Here is a 26068-nt window from a genome sequence, read left to right as displayed (position 1 = left end):
TGGGGATTTGCGTATTAATCTCCGCAGTGCCAAACCAGCAACATTGGAGGAAGCCATTAACCTGGCTGCAGAGCTTGAACTCATTAGGGGTCTAGAGGGAGGGGGCCCAATGACTGATGCTAAGGTGCGCGGAGTTGTTGATAAATCTACCAGTGACGAGCGGATAGAGTCCCTGCTTGGGGTGGTAGAGGGCCTACGACAGGAAGTTAAATCCCTGCAATCGACTGTACAGGCAATAGGCCACCCAAGTAAAAGTGCTCCTACACACACACCAGCGGTATCGGTTCCTTTTGGACGCTCAGTTCAACCACCCTCCCTATTCAAACGGGAAGCTGAGCGGAACAAGGGATGCTGGGAGTGTGGGTGTACTCGCCACATTCGACGTGACTGTCCTTATTTACAGGGAAACTAGAGGGGGTGTGCACAGAGGGCCCAATGCCCACCCCCGAGTCTGTGTCAACTGTGGCCCCTGGTGGTTCTGGATATTTGAAAGCTAAAATAGGTGGGTTGGATTGTTATGTGTTGGTTGATACAGGAGCCTCGCGCTCCATTATACCTAAGCAACTGTGGCTTTCTGTTACAAGTGGAGGAAGTGACCTAGCGAATTATATTGGCAGAGCTACAGCAGCTAATGGTGGGGGGATGCATATTTTGGGGTCCTGGCAGACTGTTTGTCAGTTCGATTCACTTGCCCTTGTTGCAGAGTTTCTAGTATCTGACATCCCCTCAGAGGAGGTTTTGCTGGGTTTTGATTTTTTATCAAAGTATGGTGCTGTTGTTGACCTGGGAAAAAAGAATTGTCAAATAATGGGCAAACAATTTCCTTTGGTAAATCTTAACCCAGGATCAGAGCCTCAAATAGTCACGGTCCAGACTGATACAGTGATACCCCCCCGCAGTGAGACCATTGTTTGGGGGCAGGTCCAAAGTGGGTGGGGGGATTATGCTGAAGGGTTATTAGAACCTTCCCTCATGTCGAAGCAGAGTGACATTTTGGTAGCCAGAGTGGTTTGTAGGGTGCAGCAAGGTAAACTGCCAGTGCGCGTTATTAATGTAACCAATGACGCTCTACCGCTAAGGAGTGGCATGAAAGTAGGCACACTTTTCACAGACATTGAAGTGGGAGAGGAGATGATGGAGCACTGTGAGGATGAGGGAGGGACCTTATTGCCACCGTGGACAGTTGACGCACTTGTAGACCACTTTGGGGTAGGAGAGAAGGGTCTCGCTCCAGATGAGGTGAGGGCAATTAGGCAGTCATTTCACAAGTACCGGGACGTGTTCAGTCGGGGTGATGCAGATTTGGGCAGAACACATTTAACATCACATAAAATTGACACAGGGAATGCACAACCCATTAAGTTGCATCCTCGACGGGTCCCCCTTCACTTGCAACAAGAAGTAACTAATAATCTGACACAAATGTTGGCTAATGGGATAATCCGTCCTTCCTGCAGTCCATGGGCAGCCCCAGTTGTGCTTGTAAAAAAGAAGGGAGGTGGGCTCCGGTTTTGTGTTGACTATAGGAAACTCAATGAGGTTACAAAAAAAGATGCATATCCCCTCCCTAGGATTGATGATGCCCTTGATAGTCTGTCACACGCTCGGTGGTTTTCCACCTTAGACTTGGCTAGTGGCTATTGGCAGGTTGAAGTAGAGCCAGAGGATCGCCATAAGACTGCCTTTGCCACCCGACAGGGCTTGTTTGAATTTAATGTTTTGAGTTTTGGCCTTTGTAATGCACCCAGCACTTTCCAGAGGTTAATGGATTTAATTCTTGCTGATTTGCAGTGGACAACATGTCTAGTGTACCTGGATGACATAATAGTGTTTGGGCGCAGTTTTCAGGAACATCTGACACGTCTTGATGAGGTACTGGGAAAACTCCAGCAGGCCAACCTTAAAGTGAAGCCATCAAAGTGTAACTTATTTTCTACTAAGGTCCATTACTTGGGGCACGTTATATCCGCTGAGGGAGTGAGACCAGACCCAGCTAAGGTGGAGGCAGTCAGAGAGTGGCCTGTCCCTACCAATCAGACAGAGGTTTCCAGTTTTGTAGGGCTGGCATCTTACTATAGGAGGTTTGTAAAGGGTTTTGCAGACATTGCTCGCCCGCTACATAAGCTAGCAGAGAAGGGAAAGCGTTTCCAGTGGAGCGAAACTTGTCAATGTGCTTTTGATCAGCTTAAGACTAGTTTGATTACGGCCCCTGTGTTGGCTTACCCAGACCCCTCCAAACCCTTTATTTTGGACACAGATGCAAGTGATGTGGGGATTGGAGCAGTGATATCTCAGGAGGAGGACGGGATGGAACGAGTGGTTGCATATGCCAGTAGGGCCCTTGCAAAGTCAGAGCGGAAATATGCCACTACAAAAAAGGAGCTTTTGGCTATGGTAGTCTATACTAAACACTTTAGACACTATCTGCTAGGTAAAGAGTTTGTACTGCGAACTGACCACAATTCCCTACGGTGGCTACACAATTTTCAGGCTCTGGAGGGGCAGTTGGCTCGCTGGATTGAACAACTTGCCAATTTCCAATACACTATTGTCCATCGGCCTGGCAAACTTCACAGCAATGCTGATGCCCTCTCTAGGCTACCAGGCTTTCTAGAAAATAAACGGCAACCTGAACAGGGTCCCCCTCAGGGAGTGCCAGTAAAGCTCAACCTAAAAGTATGTGTGGTACAGGAGGTTCCAGACACCTCAGTGGCTAGTGAGATGGATGAGCTTTCTCTGGCACAGATGGCAGACAATGAGTTGCAGCGAATAATTCACTGTAAAAATCTGTCTGCTGACAGCTTAATTCCAGACGATCCTGATTTACAGAAATATGCACAAATTTGGGCTCAGCTTAAGGTACAGAGAGGCAGGTTAGTGAGGATTCCTCCTGCCAATTCTGATGCGGCATCCAAAGTACAGGTGGTTTTACCTCGGTCAATGGTGCCTGAGGTCTTAGCACAGCTTCATAGTGTTTCCACTGGGGGCCATTTGGGGGTGCAAAAACTGCAGGGAAAGGTTAAAGACCGCTTTTACTGGCTGGGGTGGTTTATAGATGTAAAGACATGGGTTAAAGACTGTGTAGATTGTGCTTCTCGTAAGACACAGGGGAAAGCACGGTGTGCCCCTTTACAGCCATCCGTGTCATCGAGGCCGTTCGAGCGAGTAGCCCTTGACATTCTTGGTCCCCTTCCAGAGACCCCGGGGAAGAATAAGTATGTATTGGTTGTCGGCGACTATTTCTCAAAGTGGACAGAGGCTTTCCCACTGCCTAATCAAGAAGCCTGTACTGTCGCTAAAGTTTTGACGGAACAATGGGTGTGTCGGTTTGGCGCCCCTCGGAGTCTGCATTCAGATCAGGGACGCAATTTTGAATCAAACTTGTTCAAAGAACTGTGTAGGCTTTTGCATATGCATAAAACTCGCACTACACCTTATCACCCAGAGTCAGATGGGTTGATCGAGCGATTCAACCGTACCCTTTTAGATATGCTATCCCTCTTTGTGGAAGACAATCAGTCTAATTGGGACACACTGTTACCATATGTTATGTTGGCATATCGTAGCAGTGTGCATGCTAGCACCCTGTTTACTCCTTACAGGGTATTGTTTGGACAAGAAATGGTCTTGCCAGTAGATGTTATGCTAAACATAGACAACCAGGAGTCCTTTACCTCAGTGGACAATTATGTGGCTAGGCTGAGGGACACATTGTCTACTGTTGTAGAGGCCGTTAAGAAACATCAAGCAAGGGCCTCAGGACACCAGAAAGTGGCCTATGATTTCAAGGCGAAATTCCAATACTATTCTGAGGGAGAACTAGTTTGGATGAGGGATAAGGCTAAAAAGCGCGGGGTGAGTCCCAAACTACAGAGACGATATAAAGGACCCTATAGAGTAGTGGACAGGGTGACGGATGTCCTCTACAGGCTAGTGCCAGTGGAGGGAGGCTCAGAAACTGTTGTACATTTCAACCGCCTCAAACCCTGTACTTCTTCCTTGCCAGTGCCATCTGAGTCAACAGAGAATGAGACATCCATGGGAGATGGACAGAGGGTCTGCCCTACTCCGCCAGAACAGCGCCAGCAATCGGAGGTTCCAGGTTGTGCCAGTTGGGTCCAGCTTCGTCCGGCCCGCCGTGATGTCCCCGCGGAGGTGAGGACTGCGCCGGCAGGGCCGACCGAGGGTGGTCAGCGGCAACAGGGGACCCCGTCAGCAGGAGTGATGACACCGGTAGTGCAGCGGGACATGGAGACTGTCCCAGAGGTCACCGGAGAACAAGGAGGCCCACCAGTAGATTCAGCAGCATCTGAAGTAACCCTTCCATCGAACAGGCCTGTGGCTGTCCTGGGACAATCGGGCCACCAAGCTGCAACGACGTCGGAGGAATGTTCTGCACGCCAGCAGAGCTCACCAGCTGGGTCACAGAAGGGCAACGGGCCAGAAGGCCCCGCAGCAGCGGAATCGACCCAGCCCTTGGATCTGTCAGCGTCCCGTCCTGAGCGGTGGCAACAAGACTCCATAGGGGTGCCAACGCTAAGGGGAGGACGTCCACCTCGTCAGCGGAGACCGGCCGTCTGGTCACGAGACTACGATATGTCCTTATAGACTCGGGGACGAGTCCCTTTCTTCAAGAAGGGGAGAAGTGTGATGTGCATGCGAACACGGACTCATTGATGACGCCACACAGGCGGGTGTGGTAAACTAATGACACTGATTGCGGGCATTGAATCAGGTGGCGACGAGAGGACGCCAGTATAAAAGTGACACTTAGACGGCTGTGTGTTGTTGGAGCCCACGTCTAGTGAAGCGGCACTCTGGGTACGGGAGGGGCCGTTCGCAAGTGGTATAGTCTTGCCGACGGTGAAGACAGGTAGTGAGGGGGAGCTAGCTGTCATATCGTAGCAGGAGGGGAGACTACACCTGCGGTCTCCTGTAGTTTAGACAGAGGGGCTTTTAGAGAGTGTGCGCTCACTTTGCTCCTCCATACAATCTGCAACGGACTGAACGTTAACTTGTCCAAGTCACGACGTCCGACACGCATCTCCCCGGGGAGTTGGACGGCGTCACAAGCAAAGACCCCGGGGGAGGGTCCGCCACATGGCGAGTTAAGTACCCAGAGACATTGCATTGTGTATTGAGTATTGTAGGCTATGTGCATGATTATGTAAGAGACATTGTATTGTGAATACCCGGATTATTTAAGAGACATTGTATTTATACAGTTTATATAGCTACTTGGTTTTAATGGGGGATTAATGTGTTACTGTATTGATTCTTATATTTTGTATACTATTCCATGTATTCCATGTATATTCCAAGCATTATAATAAAGGTTGCTATTTGTACATTGTTGTCTGCGGTGCTTCCAGGGCTGACATTTACGCACTATAGAAAACCCACATCTATTACAATACCATAACTGCAAAAGGTAGGCAAAAGTCACAGTTTACTGCATGTCAAAGTATACACAAGTGCATATCAACAAGACTAAGGTAGAAACAAGAGTGCATTATGGCTCCATGTCTGCTTGCATTATTTTACCATCACTGTAATTTCTGTTATGACAAAATCATATCATAAGCCCATTGTCATGTATGAAAGTCAATTATCTGATGTGAATATTGTCATACATCACAAAATGACCACAGGAATGCTTACACAATGGGAGTACCGCAGGTTTCACAGGTACGGAATCTCTGCCCTCTAAACAAGGTGTTGAATTGTCTTTTAGGATTAAGCTGTAGTCTCCCACAAGCACCCAAGGCTGACTCTGCCACTGAAGGAGAAAATTGGGTCACCAAATAAAGAAACGCAGAAATAAAAGACAAGTGGAATGTCTTAAGAAGAAAATGGATCCGTAAAATGGACCGGCTCCTGTTTGTTTTCCCATACAATTTACAATTTAGGCATTTAGCAGACGCTCTTAATCCAGAGCGATTTACATTAAGCAAGAACAAAAAGCATGGGAATACATCACAAAAAAGCATTTATCATGAAACATGCAGGAGAGCTACAGTATAGAAATATTTGAAACCAACCAGGTGATTACTCAGAGGCTTTTTCTATGCTCAAGATAAGATGTAGTGCAGCCCTGAGGTATAGCCTCAGTCCCAGGATTACTCATTTGTGAAGAGAAAAGCCCTGAGGGGGGATCCAAGTCTCACTTGTGTGACCAGCTTCCAATGCCTCCTGTAACACATGGAATGTGTTGGACTGCCGTGGGGCTGTTGTCATGTCTCTGCTCCACGGAGTCGTTTGGCAAACATCAAATGTAGGGAGTGGATACTTCTTCTTAGGGACATCATAACTGACCATTGGAAAATGACAGATCATGAAATATTCTGTGGTATTTTTTGCACAGTAGTTGAGTATTATATTATTAGTGACACTAATTCAATTTATATGACAATGACAAGTTACCTCTTGCTCTTGACAAAGAAGGGCTCATTAGTTTTCCCAACTGGGGAGAAACTGGAAGAAGGCAGCTTTTTTGTTGCCTTGTTAGGATAGTGGTATTCTTTAGAAGTCCCAGTTTCCATAGATCTAGTTTCTAAGAATTTTGTCAATGTTTTCAGTGCAACCTGAAGAAAAAAAAGATTTGTTATTATTTATTTGTTTGTAACTTTCAACCTGGTGTCCCTATTTCGGTAGATACATTAAAAAACTAAGCAGCTATACAAAATGTGTTGTGAATCTGCGATGCAACACATTGTGAGTTTGTAGATTGACTATTTTTAACTACGGCTTAACTGGTAAATAAATAATTGAAGCATTAACTGACATATATTGAAAACATTGTGTTTTATTATTATTATTTTAAATACCTGTTTTTGCTCTTGATAGGACTGGTTTTCACTCTTTACAGGACTGGCTCTTGATAGAATTGATCTTGGTCTGGAAAAATGCAAACTGCCAGTTATCCAACTCTAACGTTCAAAGGAAAACTGATGTTGTATAGTATACAGTAAGTTCCATTCATTCCTTTGCCCCTACCTGTATATAAGAAGTGTAGGTTTATGGCTGCAGTATTTGATGGAGTCATGGGCTTCCATATGTAGCATCCCTGTAGCCTTTTCTCCATTGATCTCCAATATGACATCACCGGGTCGTAAATTTGCTTGCTCAGCACTACTGGACACATTCACCTACAGACACAAATATACAATTTCCCCTAAATGTTCACCCCAAAATGAGAACGTTAGCATTCAAGAGGTTGAGTGTTTTTATACACTGCATAGGTTTTATTTTTTTACCTTGGTTATAGTCAGAGGCCTCCTGAATTCCTTGCCACCAGACAGACGAAAGCCCCATGGTGGATGTCCATCAAGTGTCACCAGTGATGTCATCTGAATAAATGACATCACCTCCAGAAACAATGGTGGACTGTGCAGGACTGATCTTATAATTTCTACCTTTTAGTCTTCCTTTTTTCCTCGATTATCCACTGCAAGTAGTAACAGCAACTGCACTGAATGAATGCAGTCGGGTCTTCATGCACTTGTAAGATATGGAACCTCCACCCAAAACGTCTGTACATCATGTTCTCTATACTGTAGATTTTATCTGAAGCTCTAAATTAGGTCGAGTAAGTGAATATGGGGTCACAGCAACAAAAATGTACCCATTACAGTAAAAGGCAAGACTGTCTGTCTATTCCCAGAATCACATTTTAATTTTGCCCACTAAATTCACAAGAAATGGGATCAACAGCAATCATTTTATTAACATCCATGAGGATACTGGAAATAATCTCTATTCATATTTACACATTTGCACAGCAGATTTGACCAGAAACATGCAATTATTTAGATTTTTATTATTCTTACAAAGATACTAGGTGAGACTAAAATGTTATAGTGTGGTAAAATGTCATATGGTACAATACTTCAGTCAATGGCCATTATAAACAAGCACAATATAATAATGATAGTTAAGTACTCTAATTTACATTTACATTTATGAACTTTGGATCATACTACAGTAGCTGCTATCTGGCACTGTGCTCTTCACTGCATCTTAAACGTCAGCTTGCGTATGTAATCGGACAGCGGCAAAGTGGGCAGTTTCCAAACTGGGCTGTGACGTGGCTGACGCAATTAGAACAGAGACACCGATGGCCGCATGGAAGAGTCTCACACGCAGTTGCAGAGCGACATACCACACACTCCTCATTGGATTGTGTTCCTGGAGGAAGTGAAATCAGTACACTGTCAAATCTGAATGACACTAGCACAGATACTGTAGATGTTTATGACCTAGTAGTATAACCTTGCACACCTTCAAGCACATCAGGTGATAAAGGGCCAACGGACACAATGTGTCCGTTGGCCCTTTATCAAGACAATGACATTGTCTTGATACTCTGATAATCAGTCTGATATACTGATAATATTTAATTATCTTATTATTCCCTTTTTCCCCTGTTGTTTATTATTGTTATTACTATTATAATATAATTATTACTATTGTGCTATTTTGATTGCGGAAACCAGAGCAAAATAATTTTACTCTTATGTACCTCTGTCCTGTATACGCAATATGTAACAATAAATAAACTCTGAAATCCACAATGTTAATTTAACTCTGAGAGTGTATAAATGAAACAGCCCACAGGTCCATCAGAGTTACAGTTAATTAACACTGAGGATTTTACTGTGTATACCATTGTCACTGGTACACACATTCATTGGTATTACTCAGGTCATGTTGTATACAACATACAATAGTACATACAATGTATACTAACCAGTGAAAGGAATGTGAGTTGAAGGGTCCTTGAAGTCTTGAGGGCTACAGCAGACATCACCTCTGTCCACACACATGCAACTGTCTCCATCAGATGCAGGTGGTGGTGGGGGAACTGGACAAGATCTTTGCTTCTTTTTCTTCAAAAGCCCTTTCTTTTCTGTCCCTGTGGAACACAGAACAAACAGTTAATAAGTGATATAGTCATATTTCTGTCACAATCTTTTTATTTGATACACCACTTAAACCCTATTCATTGACCGGGGTCTCCCCAGTGGTCTAGACTTGGCCGTCTCCTTTTTGAGCGGTGCGCACCACTCCAATACCACTCTAATGACTAACTTTGTGTGTATGTATGAATACGAGGCCTTCACACTGAGCACCATAACAACTGCATAACAATAAACGTATAGTTTTGAGTACAGTACAGTATTAGGTACAGATACGGTACAGGGTCGTTGTGATGTAGTTGTAGGACGTGAAGGTAGCGCGCACGCCGCACGGCAGCTACACACGCACGCACCTCTGCACACAAAAGTCAACAAATAGCTCTACAAATGCATTGTAGAGCTGCTATTTGATGTTCACCCCAGAGCAGGGGTGCTTGCGCTTAACAGAAAAAGTTATCTTGATATTATTTACTTACTTAAAAGCAGTACTGCTCGTGTCTGTCCATAGACATCTATCATGGCCCACAGAGGCTTCTTCACATCCACCCCCTGTAGAAGCCGATATTTTAGACCATCTGGACCTTTGTACATCATCACCCCTTGAGAAGTCACCCAGAAACACAGCTCTGCCCCTGGCCTTGTGTGGCTACTTGGCAGTGCACAAGCCCAGTAGCCTTGAGTCCCGATAAATGTAGGAATGCCTAGGACATAGGGAAGGTTAGGGAACGATGGGGGGGGTATTGAAGTAAAGCCCAACCGCAGGGCTCCATTCCAGTGCTGGTCACAGCGCTCCACACGCAAATGGACCCTCTCCTCAAGGATGACCGGACGGGTACTAAAGGCCAAGCCATTTCGGAAAGTCTCACGATTTCTCTCCACATATCGGTTATTAATTCTCAGAGCCAACTGATCTCCAAGGGCTTCTCTGTGGAAGCTCATTGGACCCAGGCAGTGCTGATGTCCACAGTTGAAGCTTGCATTGGACTCTTGTGGAAAAAAGGGAGAAGCTAATATTGGTTAAATTTTTCAGCATAAATCAATACATTTTTATTGGTAAATTTAATGTGCAGTATACATTACTGTACCTATAGTGTATACAAAGTAAGAATCAAAAATAAAGTCATATACTCACATCACATAGGATGTCTAGCTGCAACCAAAATGATAATCAATTTACCGTATAATAATATTTAAATCAATTTCTTTTACAGTACTTTTATGATTCTGTGTAGTTAAAACTATTCTGACATTTCTGTCTTCTTTAGTGCCATCTATTCATTGTTATTTATTTAATTTTAATTATGGGCCTTACAGCATGTAGGCTGTTGTATTCGCCTCTGCCTTCGTGATATTTCTATTTGGTGTTTATTGCTTCTCTATTCTCTCATAACTTGAGCTCTCAAGTTAATAATTCAAATAATTTTCTTTTCACTCTCAATGGCCACTCTCGGGGGCTCCTTAGAGAAGAAATGTAGTAGAAATAATTTCACCTCCTCTTTTACAATCGTTAATCGTGTCTTGTAAGTTGATTCTGATTCATTGTTCAAGGTGGTTTCAGTTTCATCTTGACATCCTCTGTCCGTCCTTGAGTTATATGGCTTAGAAGACAATGAGTCTGATAGGAAAGTTGGCGGGAAAGTTACGGGCTATATTGCAAGTTTGCACTAATTACAGTATCCGCTTCAAATACATTTCAAGATTTCCAGTAAATGCACAATTAATATTTAGATTATTATTAATAATAATATTTATTGAATCTACTACAAACTACACCCTCGATCATAACACTTCTAGCAAATCCTCACCACTTAATAATGCCTCTATTTAGTTTAAGGCTATATTATTGACCTTTATTTAATCAGGGAACACCATTGAGAGCATGCTCTCTTTTGCAAGGATGCCCCGAGTACAACATGATCACAACATTAAACAAATAAAATAAATAAACAAATACAAACAGCAAAAAAACTTCAAGTAATTTTCAAACCTACTTTGTTAACTCTTCAGCTAAATGTGAAAAATGTGTACCTTTTCCGATTGCCGTCCCCATACTTTGCTTTGTCTTTTCTTCAGTTAGGTTATGCTCAAGGAATGTAAGCTGATGCTACTGTATTGTGCAGATAATGATAGCAACAATGATGTGCAACCACATGCAGTTTAGCCCAACCCCTTGCAGTCTGAAATTATCATCTCCTTGTGTAGCCTAGTTTTGATTTAAATCAAGCAAATATAGAAATGGCCAAATAAATAGTATCTACTATACTTCCTAAAGCACCGTTATACGTGCATTTGTCATTGATTCTAAGAAGATAGATCAAGGTTTTAGGTCAAAACTGTACAAATGTCTTAAATTAGTGCTATTTTACATGGGGGGGGGGGGGGGGGGGTGATTAATGACTACTTGACTATAGGATAAATTATTGTCTGACCCTTTTGGAATTAATTCAAAATGATCACTAAATACAAAATAATTAAGAGGTGGATATGTTTGTCACAATTTTTTTAAACTGAGATATTTTTACTCTCACAATTTGCTTTAATGTGTCACATTTCTCACCTTCTTTTAAGTCATAAAAAGCACGCTGCATCAGCAAAGTTAATCTGTGCTGTTATATGTTAATATGTAACTCGCATAACAAACACATACAGAAACTGAAATTATAGGCAACAGCCGATTTGTACACAGGAATAGATTCTGCATCGTTTCACAAGCTGTAATTCACCTAACTACTTAAGTTACCATAAATATCATACCATATTGTCAGTCTGAACATATGAAGCATAATGCTTAAAGGTGCTGTAGTGATATTACTTTGTTAAAATGAGTGTTAGCTTTATAGCAAACATAGTTATAGCCTTCAGTAATAGATATTTTAGGTAAGGATACATCCAGTCAGGAGATATTGATTCAAGATACATACATGGGATAAACTAGTGAAATTAGAAGTGATGAAACAAATACACAAGCAGACAGAATTGGAACGTGAACACAAGCTGATACATGATCTTGGGGTTCTCTCTCCTGATAGGATGCTCACTTGAAGATTTATCTAACTAGAAATGCACCAATCTCTATTCTTTGTGTGTACGTACATCTGAAATCCACTCGAGAACCGTTCGCCCAGGCCCACCGACTTCAAATTCCCCACAGGGAGTGCAGTGCCCGGTGTCGAGTCGGTCTGACCCACGGTTGTCCAGAACCTCCACAAAAGGCTCTGGACAGGGCCCCTGCCCAGTGTCCATATATGGAGCTGGCCTGTTCTGACATCATTCTGACGTCTGCATAGACTCCATATTTGGACATGCCTGACAAAGAAGTCCATATGGGCATAAAACGGACACAGACATAATATCTGGGTAGGGCGAACTAGAGAGACGTGGAGACCCTACTGAACAAACACTCTGTAGCAATGATGATCAGAATAGATCAAGCTTTAACCTTTTAACTATAATAATTACATTTTAACCAAAGAATATCACTTACAGCTTTAAGTTATCAACACTGAGATAATCCTAATGCAATCATTTCTAATAACAAAGGAACCATTATGGTTCAATGTTTTTTTTTTTTTTTTACTGTGATGTGATGTGCGTGTCCGACAACCTAACTCAAAACCCTAACCTAACCCTAACCGCAAGCACGGGAGCAGCGCATGTTCGACCGTTGTTTGTTCATGTCGGCCCGTTGGTGTGTCTAATCTGCGTGCGCATCCCTATTTTACTTCTACATTCCTTGAACTGGATTCATTAATGTGTTATTGTCCAACTATATTACAAGAATTATTGGGCCAAGAAAAACAGTAACAATAATGTTGACTGTTAATTATTAATTTTAATCACAAAAACACACATTAAACAGGTGGGATTCAGCAGTTTTGTTTATCAGTTCTCAAGTCCAGTAAAAGAAGAAAAAATAAAAATGTGCTACCAACAATTTCAGTTGATAACACTTAACACAAAATTTGGACACAGAAATGTTTTGCTCCTGTGAAGAAGTAATGACATAATAATAATAATAATTAATAATTATACATATTATTACCTAAAATGAAAATGTTGTTTAGTCAGACCAGCAAGCATGGCAATGATTGTCTCTGCCCATCAGTCCGTACATCTAACACTTTGATTCCCTTTACTGTTGATACGTTTTTGTAGGCTACTAAATGTAATATTTCAGTCATGGAAGGGGTAAGGGAGAGGCCTCAAAATCAGTGCACAGGAATGACAAATTCAATTTTGATTTATGCCCAAGACACTGGAGTTTATCCAGGTTTGCAGAAACCAAAACAAAGAGCAGAAAACACAAGCTTTGACAGTTCACAGGCTTGCTGTGTATGCCAGCAACACACCTCCACATCTTTGGGAAAACCCCCATCATTCACCAGGGGAGTTCCATGTTAAGTTAATATTAACTTAAAGTGTTACAAATAAGGTTATGGGTATGGGATAAACAGATTATTAACCAACATTATGTGCCCTCACATCCAACCCTTGGCAGGATTGCATCAAGTGCGTTGATGCACTTGGGCAACGATGAAGTATTGTGTACAGTATAAAGTAATCTATATTTATTCACACAAAATGCGTACAACTTTCACTTCACTTGCAGACTTGAGTCTGTGAACAAACAGAAATGTGCATAAACAATAAAAACATTTTAGTTTCATGTTTTCTGTTTCTCACAGAGTCACAGCATCAATGACCCTCCAGTGATTGTAACCAATCGCCCATGTTTACAATAACCACAAACAATGTTTGTATGAATGAATATGTATAATTAGAAGTAATATTAATTTGATGTATCAAAACGGATGACATTCATTGTATGTGTGTGCATGGTGCTGCATGGCCTAAACAACATTTTGGTCAGACCCTGTAAAACATTACATTATTTCATTCATAGTGCTTAGTAAAAACATGTTAATTAATTAATAATTCCTGAAGTCAGTAATATCTATTTGAATGACCAAAAATGACAGAACAAGAATATGTTGAGTAGTCACCATATTTTGTATTTGTCCATAGTTCTCTTTCCCTTCATTGAATCTGAGCTGCTTTCACATCCTCATCTTCTCCAAGCTTGTCTTCAGTTTGGTCCTCCTGTTCACCTACTAGAACTTTGCTATACAGCTTCTGCTGATCTTCCTTGAATGTTTCTTTCACCTTAGCCCGTTTCAACCCTCCATCCCTGAAATCACATGGGTGAAAAAGAACATGGCTATCATCATGACATGGAGAACAACAAGACAGCAGATGCAATGTGTCATGAGTTAGAGTTGTTATGAGAGAGAGAAAGCGATCCTTGTTCACCAGTTCATCATATCAAGGATGTAAAGAACTTGTCCACCAAATATGTTTATTGGTTACTGCGAATGTTATATCTTTTCACTTTTTATTGAGAAAAAAGACAATGACAACAGGAAAGAAAAATCAAGGGACAAAGAAAAAAAGACAACAGTACAAAAAGAACAAACAAAAGCAAGAGACGAGAAAACAAAACAAAAAAGGCTGCATTTTTCATATATTACAGGTTACATTCATTGAATTCCTCCCACTTTTTATAGAACTTATCCTCTTGTAGTCTAAGTATGAATGTTAGTTTTCCCATGACATACAATTCCTCAGTAATGTCCATCCAATGTTCTTTTGTTGGTGGGTACCAGTGTTGTGTGATCGCTTTCTTACTTGTTGCTAAGAGGATCTTGATTAAATAGTGGACAACAGTGATGGTTCACAGAATGGCTGTGTGATGTGCAGCCATACTGTTTTCAGCCAACTCCCTGTACCATTTGGTTTGCAGTGGCAGTTACTTGTTGACAGTATAGTTAATCTGGGTTTTTTAAGATATATTTTGGGGCTATTTGCCTTTATTGATAGATATATAGGTTGACAAGAAACAGGGAGAGAGATGGGGGGGAAGACACACAGCAAAGATCGTCGGGGGATTGGGACTCGAACCGGCAGTAATGTAGATTAAAACACATCTCCTAGTGCTGCCTAACACATATCTAATCCTTAACCCTAACCCAGCAGATCTATATATTAATTGTTAATGTGGGAAATATACTCCTTTTTTACATTTTACATTTACTGTACAGTATGTATGACAGAGATCGACTCACCAAAGGAGGTCAACTAATCCTCCCTGTTCAGCAATGGCTGCCTTCACTCTGTTGGCAAACTGCACTGCATCCTCTCCTTCCTGTAAGGGAACAAAAATAAAGAAATCCCACTTGTGTGAATTGAGGCCGGGGCGCTCTTATCATCATACTAACATACATCACATACATCCATCATCATACATCACATTCCGTGCTCAGCCAATCAAATCATCACATTCCGTGCTACAAACACATTCCGTGCTCAAACAGACATACGGACAAAGCTGTGCATAGGAGGGGTTACTGCCCGTCAAAAAGGTTTAAGACACAAAGCTCTATCCTATCTGTGAGCAGTCTCATTGTCAACAACAGTCTATGCTTAACTTTACCCACACACAAATTCTGTGTATCTGAAGGGAGGGAGGGGGGGGGGGTTCACCTTTCTGTTCATAGGTGGTAGGTACCAGACACTGCAGACAATGGCCCAGCTACTCATCATCCTCAACAGGTAGTTCACCATGCCAAACTTACTGCTGTTCCAGAATGCATCCCCAAACCGTGGGTCATACTGCAAGATGGAAACAACCTCAAACCAAAGAACAGAGGGTATAGGTTCCACAGAACCATAAATAGGAAACGTTTGCACACCATCATGTATGCCTGACAAAGGTTGAAACGGTAGGGCATTAAAACTTTGAAAGTTTGCAAGCAACAACAGTGTGTGGTTATTCTAGCAGTTCGGGTTCATCACGGGCCAAAATGATAATTCCACGTCCTACCTTTATTGCCACTGGGTAGACAGTGCAGCCAATTTCAAAGCTCCCTTTTTTAAACATCATTACGGATGTATTATTGACGCAAGTACCTATTGACAATACAGAAAGTGTTACCCAATTAACAACAAACAAACAACCAGAGTGTTCAAACAAACATGCATCTCTATTGGCTGATTATATGGATTTCAACCATACTCTAAGCTTTCAACCCTATTATGAATCACATGACATGGAAGGTACAATGCGTGTCATTACTAACCCTCAGGGAAAATGAGGATAGGCTTTTTGGCTTTGTCAGCTACATGATCACCAAGTCTAAAATGAGAAAGAAAGTCCAATATTAAATAAAGAATGGCTACTGTATGCTTTCACATTTGACGATCTGGCATAAAAGTCTAAATAAAGTGAGTATATGTAAAAGAAGGCAGCGGAAATGACAAAGACGCCATGTTACCTTTTCACCACAAGGTGTCTATCTTTGACTTCGGATCTTTCAAACCAGATGTGGGGAGAGGATTTGACCATGGCTCTCTGTAGAATGCCCATCAGCCCTCCATGAATTTGTCCAACCTGTTGGAAAGCAAAATTCACCTCGATAACAGGTTGAAGAAACAACATGTCTCAATTTATAATTCCAATCTAGGTATGGAGCTTAGGTTGCTCTTATCAGAACATACAATACAATACAGTGTGAGTCTAACAATAACAACAAACCTGGAATATATTCAAATACCCTACATAATATCTAAATAACATAACTATGTACCTAAATAGTGAACCAGAAGGAAGACCCAAAGATTAAAAAACAATCACACTCGTGTAGGCATGTAACGATTCACTCAACTCACGATAGGATTCGTATCACGATATGAGGTTCACGATACGATTTTTCACGATATAAAAAAATATATACAGTATATTTGAAAGATATATTACAGTTTTTTTAATTTTATATAATTTATCTTCCCCCCTGATTGCAAAAGTTACTTTTGACAGTGCAGAAACATAATTGCCTTCCTTGATGAGCATAAACGACCATCATCACCTGGGCACAGTCACAGACACACACAGCTCCCCTCTACAGTGCTCTACTACTGAAAGTGACTATAATTTCTCTCCAAAAGCGATATACGATATATCCTTACATGCCTATACACTCGTGTGAAGTGAAGGACACCCACTGTATTTATATCGGCCACATGATGTCTGCATTAATTGCCCCTCCAAAAGACTGCTATAAAGGGTAAAGGGAGGGTAGAATGATACCCTAGCTACGGTGGAGGAGGATTCCAAACTGAGCTGCTCATATTATTAATCTTTCCAATCAAAGTGAAACAGCCCATCACTTAGCCTACTAACCCCCATAGCCACATAAATCACACCAGATGATTGGACAGAAATACAAACACACCCAATGTTACACATGCTGTACACCTACGCATGCATATGCACATAAAGACCCTATACTGTACATACCATAGCGTAGCAGGAGTCATTGGCCAATATGATAATATCAATGGGAGTAGTATGATTGGCCACACAGATGCCTCCATTCTTTGGTTTGTTTTCCCTGGGAACAGAACAACAGGCTCATTAAAGACACATACTGTACACATTACAGTAGGTGGAGGTTGGTCCATAGCCATGTAGAACCATGGCTGACCCCTTTTGTGCCACATTATAAAAGAATGAAGGGTACCATGTTAGGATTTCATGTCATATATTGGTGACATCAGTCTTGCCCTAATATGGAGGGATGGGCCGCAGCCTGTAACTTAAAACACATGTTGTCTAAACTAAGATTCATTGTGACACTGCATTACTGAGCATACGGTATTCTGCAGAATGGTACGATTTTTGTACGTGTGGTGATATCGGTTATTTGTCTCAGGTTTGCGGTGAAGCACAAGCCATATCAACACTGGTGAATGTCAGGGGAATATCTGACGTCCGTAACCAAAATAGCTTGGTAGCTATTAGCCTTCAAACCACAACATCACCGACATTGTATCTTTGTCTCATAAAAAATAACCAAAAGAGTGAGCGTGGTGTCATGTGGCCATTCACCATGTTCAACGCACACACAAAGACGGTAGCAGAAGTTTATGGCTTTTTTAACACGAATGAAACCGCTGGACTGAGGTTTGATCAAGTAATAAAACAACGAGAGAAATACGGACCTAACGAATTACCAGCTGAGGAGGGAAAATCTCTTTGGGAACTGATGATTGAACAGTTTGAAGATTTACTTGTGAGGATCCTTCTTCTTGCTGCTTGTATATCCTTTGTACTGGCCTGGTTTGAAGAAGGAGAGAAGACCATCACAGCATTCGTAGAACCTTTTGTCATCCTGCTGATTCTCATAGCGAATGCCGTTGTGGGGGTTTGGCAGGAGAGAAATGCAGAAGACGCTATTGAAGCACTCAAGGAGTATGAGCCAGAGGTTGCGAAGGTGTACCGCGAGGGCAGAAAGAGTGTCCAGAAGATCAAAGCAAGGGACATTGTGCCTGGGGACATCGTTGAGGTAGCTGTTGGTGATAAAGTGCCAGCAGACATCCGGCTTACATCTATCAAGTCTACTACACTGAGAGTTGACCAATCAATTCTTACAGGAGAGTCAGTGTCTGTGATCAAACACACAGACCCCATACCAGACCCTCGAGCCGTCAACCAGGACAAGAAGAACATGCTCTTCTCTGGCACCAACATTGCGGCAGGCAAAGCTGTAGGCGTTGTGGTGGCCACAGGGGTCAACACAGAGATAGGAAAGATCCGTGAAGAGATTGCATCTACAGAACAAGAGCGCACACCCCTGCAGAAGAAACTGGATGAGTTTGGTAAGCAGCTTTCTACAGTTATTTCACTGATCTGCATTGCCGTATGGATCATCAACATCGGCCATTTCAACGATCCTGTCCATGGTGGCTCCTGGACACGTGGGGCCATCTACTACTTCAAGATTGCTGTGGCTCTGGCTGTGGCTGCCATCCCAGAGGGTCTGCCTGCTGTCATCACCACCTGCCTTGCTTTGGGAACACGCCGCATGGCAAAGAAGAATGCCGTCGTCCGCAGCTTGCCCTCTGTGGAGACCCTAGGCTGCACCTCTGTCATCTGCTCTGACAAGACTGGCACACTGACCACCAATCAGATGTCTGTCTCTAGGATGTTCATAATCCACCAGGTTACTGGTGATAGCTGCACTCTAAAGGGATTCACTGTAACTGGCTCTACATATGCCCCTGATGGACAAGTGTTCCATGAAGGTTACCCAGTGAAGTGTTCTCAATACGATGCCTTAGTGGAGCTGGCCTCTATCTGTGCTCTCTGCAATGACTCCTCACTGGACTACAATGAGACCAAAGGTGTGTATGAGAAAGTTGGTGAGGCCACAGAGACGGCACTCACCTGTCTGGTGGAGAAAATGAACGTCTTCGATACTGATGTTAAATACCTGTCCAGGATTGAGAGGGCCAATGCCTGTAATTCTGTAATCAAGCAGCAGATGAAAAAGGATTTTACTCTGGAATTTTCCAGAGAGAGGAAATCCATGTCTGTGTACTGTACACTAAACAACGATCGCTACTCCATTGGCAAGATGTTTGTCAAGGGTGCCCCAGAGGGAGTTATTGACAGGTGCACTCACATCCGTGTGGGTGGGAACAAGGTACCAATGACCCCTGGCATTAGGGGAAAGGTGATGTCAATGATCAGGGAGTATGGAACAGGCACGGACACCCTACGCTGCCTGGCCCTGGCCACACGGGACAAACCCATGAGAAAAGAAGAAATGGTGTTGGAGGACTCGGCCCGCTTCATTGAATACGAGACTGATCTGACCTTTGTTGGCTGCGTGGGCATGCTGGATCCTCCTAGGGCAGAAGTGGCATCTTCTATCAAACTGTGTCAGCTAGCAGGCATCAGAGTGATCATGATCACTGGAGACAACAAGGGTACGGCTGTGGGGATATGCAGACGAACTGGCATCTTTGGAGAACACGATGATGTCTCAAGCATGGCCTTCACTGGCCGTGAGTTTGATGACCTGTCTCCCACTGCACAAAGAGAAGCTGTGCTTAAAGCCCGCTGCTTTGCCCGTGTTGAGCCCTCTCATAAGTCAAAGATTGTGGAGATCCTACAGTCCTATGGCGAGATAACTGCTATGACTGGTGACGGAGTTAACGATGCTCCTGCGTTGAAGAAAGCGGAGATAGGCATTGCTATGGGTTCAGGCACTGCTGTTGCCAAGTCTGCCTCTGAAATGGTGCTGGCAGATGATAATTTTGCCACCATTGTAGCTGCCGTGGAGGAAGGACGAGCCATCTACAACAACATGAAACAGTTCATCCGATACCTCATCTCCTCAAATATAGGAGAGGTTGTCTGTATCTTTCTGACTGCAGCACTGGGTTTCCCTGAGGCATTGATCCCAGTTCAGCTGCTGTGGGTAAACCTGGTGACTGATGGTCTACCCGCCACAGCCCTGGGCTTCAACCCCCCTGATCTGGACATCATGAATAAGCCACCACGCAACGCCCGCGAGCCTCTCATCTCTGGATGGCTCTTTTTCAGATATCTGGTAATTGGATGCTATGTGGGTGCTGCTACTGTTGGTGCGGCTGCCTGGTGGTTTGTTGCTGCTAAGGATGGTCCCAGAGTCACCTTTTACCAACTGAGCCATTTCCTGCAGTGTGGCCCAGAGAATCCAGACTTTGAGGGTCTGGATTGTGCTGTGTTTCAGTCTCCATATCCAATGACCATAGCCCTGTCTGTCTTGGTTACTATTGAGATGTGTAATGCACTCAACAGTGTGTCAGAGAACCAGTCGCTGCTGCGAATGCCTCCGTGGAAGAACGTGTGGCTGCTAGGAGCCATCTGTCTCTCCATGTCCCTTCACTTCCTCATCCTCTACGTGGAGCCTCTGTCTGTCGTCTTCCAGATCACACCTCTGAACCTGACCCAGTGGCTGGTGGTGCTGAAGATCTCGCTGCCTGTCATTCTTCTGGATGAGATGCTGAAGTTTGCCGCCAGGAACTTCCTGGAGCGTGTAAAAGAGCCGGAGAAGAGTGCCAGAAACAAAAGCTGGTCCTTGTCTGCATGCACGGAAGGAGTCTCCTGGCCCTTTGTGGCCATTTCCGTCTCCCTGTTTCTCTGGCTCTACAGCATAGACACTAACATGGTCGACATGTTCTGGTCTTCCTGACTGACTTAAGTACATATTTTTTACTCCCCCCCCCCCCCCCCCCCCTTTTCTACTCAGGCTGCCTTCCTACTGTACTTGTACATACTGTAGCTATCGTGTGCGTGTATTAGTGTGCCTGCCAAGTGTGCACAAGTTTAACACATGAAATATAAAAATATAATTAACAATATATCTTTTTGTGACTTGAGGCTTTTTAGTGGTAGTTTAGCAGTGCATTGAACAGAGGTAACACTGTTTTGCAACTTTTTTTTTTAAAGCCGAAGGTGTGGTTGCGATTTTATTTGTGTCCATAATGTAGTATCTTTGTGTCTGTGGCAAATCTTGCATATTGGGCTGGACCCGATCAACAGTGTGTTAAGATGTCTGATGAGCCTGACCCTAACCGAAAAGAAAAAAAAATAAGCAAAACACTACGGTTATTGCAACATTTGCCAGATAAAGCTGCATGTGGGCGACCACTCAAATCATAGCACAACAGGGTGAGATTGCACAAAAGAGTCATATAATGCTTATGGTTTGGTTGCATGTTGCACTCAATCAACTTCTTCATGCCAGATACTGCACTGGTGAGTTTATTTGTGACAGCAACTACAGTATATCACTGACACAAACATAGACTCAGACTCACTCAGAAAACAGACTCACTGTACGTCCAGGGACGTACAGTGCCTCTGTTCAGCATAATGAGATCTACTAGCGAGAGAGTGTGTGTAATCCGACACCACGGTTTTACAACACTAGCCTCTTTTTTGTGATGGGTGATAATGCATTTGTGCTCCAACTGTATCGTACCTGTTGTGATAGGTAATGATGGCAGAGAGTGCTCTAACAAAGATGCGGTAACACATGAGATGAACCTTCTCACTTAGGTGTGTCCTCAACCTGTTGATATAGAAGGCATCATCGATTAGCTATTTGTGCTGTTATAATGGTCACACAGCTAAATATTCTAAAGCCATTCAACAGCAACCTTATCACATCAGCAAAAATAAAATGAGTGTGCTTTGGCATTTGATCTAATTTCTACCCTGAGAAGCTAAATGTACTGTACAGTATGTGTCAAATCGGGTTAAATCATAATTGTAATCCTAACTGACTGTTATTTTGAGGGAAACTTACTCTCCACTTGGTAGAAATCCCACCACTGTAGTCAGGATTAGAAGCAGACCAATCCCAGTGACAGCAAGTGTTACTCTGCAGAAGATATAATGTGTCTCAGCTTGAAATTGTCCAAGCACAGTTCAAAAGTGCATCTCTATTCCACAAAGTAATACCAAACTGTCTGGAAATTCAGGCAGCGATTGCCGCAGAATCTAAAACTGGGTTTAACCGGATGAACCCTGCCGTCCCTATTCTGTGTGTGTGTGTGTGTCCCTGATACACTGTATTTTCTTTACATCTGGATGTTGAATAGGGTCGAGTTGTTACAGTATAACTCTGAAAAGTGTACGACAGCCTTAATTGGTTTATTGTGTATTTACTGTGCAGTGTGCACTACACGCGCCCTGTGATGATATTGTCTCCCCCTCCTCCATTCTGCTGACAGTCTGAGTCCCTGTGCTCAGCAGTGCTCTGACCTCAGAGGCAGCAGGAAGCCGTAGCGGATAAGGACGCCGAGGCCCCAAAGGACACTGAGCCTCAAGCTGATGTGGCGAAAGTTGTAGTTGCTGCGTGTCAGCAGGTTCCAGCTTTCCAATTCCTGGGCAGAAAAGCGCTTTGTAACCTCGTCGTCCACGATGCTCTCCACGCCTCTCGTGCAGAAGTAGAGGCTGTCCGCCACCTCGAACTCTGGCTCTGAGCCCACGGTGCTGCCGGGGCCCCGCAGCTCCTGGATCTCTTGTTCCAAAGATGATGGCAGTTCTTTGATACCTTGTAGAGGATAAGGGGGAAGTATACTGTAGTAGATTAAATCACATAAACAGATATACTGTACACGCACACACACACACACACACACACACACACACACACACACACACACACTGGATAGAGAGACTTCATTTGATTACATCAAGTGGTAATTTACCATAACTATAAGGTTTATAGAGCTGTCGATTCTGCTCCTTTGCGCCCCTCTCCATTCGTACTGTTGCCCACTAAATAAAAAATGAAGAAATGAATCAAGTATAAATTATAAGTATATGCCTTTGTATCCGTGTTTCAGCATGGGAGCTGTGCTAACTGATAATTGAAATAAGGTTGCATATGGTCCTACAAACAGCTGTAGAGTCTAGTGATATTAACTGAATGCCCCTGCAGTTAATTACTAAGCTCTAACGTACAAAGAGGATACAGAGTAAAGAGAGTGTACAAATTTGTACCATTTGGTTCAGTAAGTAACAGTCCATTTGTAAACGGTTACAAATGAATACTGTACATTAACAACACCAAGGATATTATTTTATACCAACGTGCTGTACAGTGTACACTGTATAGCATCATCTCTGTAAAGGGGAATGGTTCGGAGAGTGTTTCCTCTATAATTCCTGGAATTTATAGAAGAATGGAACACACTACCTTGCCTTACAGAGTACAGACATACACAGATTTACTGGATCAGAGAGTACCTTGGATCTAAAATATCCTGATTTATTACCGCCAATTTCAGTTGTGTTTTTGTACCGTCCTAGTGATGCGATGCGTTGCATAATAGCCTATAGCATAAATGATAAAGAGCTCACCTCAAAGACCTTGAGAAGTGTCTTCATGTAGAGACTGCGGAAACCAAAAGACACTCCAAGAATGGCTGGTACGATGATGAATACCAGCAGAACAGTGAACCACACGGTGATGGAGATGCCAAGATATATGCATAGTTGGTTGTCAACAGGAAACATAAACCAAGGCATACTGACAGCAGTTGAACCACAGAAGAGTGGAGAGGACTGGGTATCTTAAACAAGCCAAGTCCAATTCCAGCACTTCAGAGCAGCTCCTCCTTCCTCCGCCCTTAAGGGGTTCTGTCTGTGCTGCATGAAACATTTACTCAGGTCTGTGTCCTCTTGAAACATTTACTTCACTGGAGAATCAAGTTTAACTCAGGTCTGTGTGTGTCTGCAGGGGACAAAGCAAAGCGTGAAAAAGGCACAGCCACAACAAAGAAAACAGAGGCTTCATCTGATAACCAGTAATTCTGGTTGATTTGGACATTTGTGACAGCCACTGATCAAAATGAGTTTACACACTACTGGTAAAAGAAGAGCTGTTAAAATGACATGCTCTTTTTTCCTTGTATACACACATTAAAAATGTTATCTCTATACAACAAAACAATGAACATGACCAATATTTCCCACAATGAATATTGGCCTAACAGTAGTAATTTCCTCAAGGCATTAGGAGAGACGAGCCATGAGCACTTGCCCACATGTGTGTCACTGTCATTCAATGACATATAGTAGTACTAGTACATGATGACACCAATAGGACTACTACTGTAACGTATCTAACAATACTATATAATAATCTAACTAACACTAGTACTACTGTAATATAATTACTTATCTTTAATTATTTAATTACGTAGGCTATATAACAATACTGTAACAATATAATAATTAAATTAATAATTACTTACCTATCTAACAATATTCTCATTAGTAATAACACTGTATACTATAAAAAATCTCTAACTCTATCTCTAATAATTACTTAGGCTAGTAGTAGCTAGTTTAGGTAGTCAGCTGACTACTAGTTACATAGGTATAGTCAGACAGAAATGCAGATTTTACCACATGAACTGCATGTAGGCCTAATGTCAATTGCAGCTATAATGGTGAACTTGCACTCATATGCTGTGTTAACGTTAGCCTATACTCTAACAGATAGAAACAGTCACTGAAATTAAATGTAGTGTACTGTTATAATCATGAGTTGCCCATGTACATCTAAGTCTATGAACTTGAGATACAGTGTACTTGATATGTATTGTGTGCTGCCTGTACTGTAGCCTACTTTATGGATAGGCTACGAGAGACATCTCAGAGCCAGCAAGGTCAGCCCTGTTGCATTATCATGTCACGTTTCTATGTCTCATATCTTATTGTCACGTCATTATGATCCAGCACTATATGTTCCCTGTGCCGAGAACGGTTCTTATAGTTGAACCAACCTTACAATGTTGAGGTCTGAGAGGGAATGCACCAACGTACAGTACGTTCATCATGTTAATAATGTAATGTATATCCACATTTGTTGAATGTGCTAGCACATTGCATTCAATATTGTGGCCAATCACAAAAGAAATGCCTTTACATTAGCCTACACATGATTGCCAATCAGAGCTAGGTAATACATTGGTCAAGTTAGTTTACTCTTTTAACCGTGTAGCTACTCACCTCATCATACGATCGAAGCACCATCACCAGGAACCATGCCGTTTACTTTAGATTAGCCATTGCACAGACAGCCTGCTTACATTAAGTAGTACAGAAGTTACCATTGGAATTAGCTGTGAGGTTAATCCTCTGGAAAACATGTCACAGCAGACAGCTTCCCTGAGAGAGAAACCTAAGGAGGTTGACACTTGGCACGCACGCACGCACACACACACACACACACACACACACACACACACACACACACACACACACACACACACACACACACACACACACACACACACACACACACACACACACATTTTTCACAGTGTTTCCTTTCCACCTTTATTATTTATTCTGCTACAAATTGCTTTGTTTGTTGCATGCATAGTTCCACACAGTTAAGACAAGTACAATAGCAAAGTACCATATAACATTTCACTTTAGCAGAATATAATATAAGTATATAGCTACCCCCAGATCTGTCAAATTAACCTCCATTTTGTCAGGTCTCTAAAACATACACTTACTATACTAAGATTGTTTTTCTGTGTTCTTTTGTATCAAAGTTTTCAAAAGGTAAGTATTGCCTTGTAATGTCTCATAAGAGAATGTAAAGCCTGAAGGCAAATGGTGATTTCACATTGTAGGGTTATGGAGGTGTGACTGTCTCTGAATTCATTTTGAGTTATGTTTATTCAAACTAAAGTGAAAATATGAAAATTCTTATCTTTAGACAAAAATACAATAC

At 42.6% G+C, this 26068-nt stretch overlaps 3 protein-coding genes across 3 annotated transcripts; 1 reads left to right on the top strand and 2 right to left on the bottom strand.

Annotated features, from left to right (window-relative positions):
• Positions 1-8009: 8009 nt before the first annotated feature.
• LOC310878816 (E3 ubiquitin-protein ligase NEURL3-like) lies at positions 8010-10968 on the bottom strand (the record flags this gene model as incomplete). Its single annotated transcript, XM_083793230.1, has 5 exons — positions 8010-8090; positions 8281-8333; positions 8750-8914; positions 9395-9904; positions 10947-10968. 5 exons carry the CDS (start codon positions 10966-10968, stop codon positions 8010-8012), a joined length of 831 nt encoding a protein of 276 aa, XP_083649356.1.
• Positions 10969-13955: 2987 nt separating this feature from the next.
• Positions 13956-23844, bottom strand: LOC310878668 (glycerol-3-phosphate acyltransferase 4-like; the record flags this gene model as incomplete). Its single annotated transcript, XM_083793038.1, has 12 exons — positions 13956-14106; positions 15041-15120; positions 15459-15587; positions 15799-15884; positions 16055-16110; positions 16250-16365; positions 17272-17365; positions 21788-21877; positions 22115-22189; positions 22573-22864; positions 23022-23091; positions 23677-23844. 12 exons carry the CDS (start codon positions 23842-23844, stop codon positions 13956-13958), a joined length of 1407 nt encoding a protein of 468 aa, XP_083649164.1.
• LOC310879581 (sarcoplasmic/endoplasmic reticulum calcium ATPase 2-like) lies at positions 17864-20995 on the top strand (the record flags this gene model as incomplete). Its single annotated transcript, XM_083794355.1, has 1 exon — positions 17864-20995. The coding sequence occupies one exon, from the start codon at positions 17864-17866 to the stop codon at positions 20993-20995; it is 3132 nt and encodes a 1043-aa protein (XP_083650481.1).
• Positions 23845-26068: the final 2224 nt, after the last annotated feature.

Source organism: Protomyctophum parallelum, assembly GCF_964188405.1.
Source record: "Protomyctophum parallelum genome assembly, chromosome: 21".
In the NCBI taxonomy this organism is placed as follows: Eukaryota; Metazoa; Chordata; class Actinopteri; order Myctophiformes; family Myctophidae; genus Protomyctophum; species Protomyctophum parallelum.
This window is presented reverse-complemented; position numbering and strand designations above follow the sequence as displayed.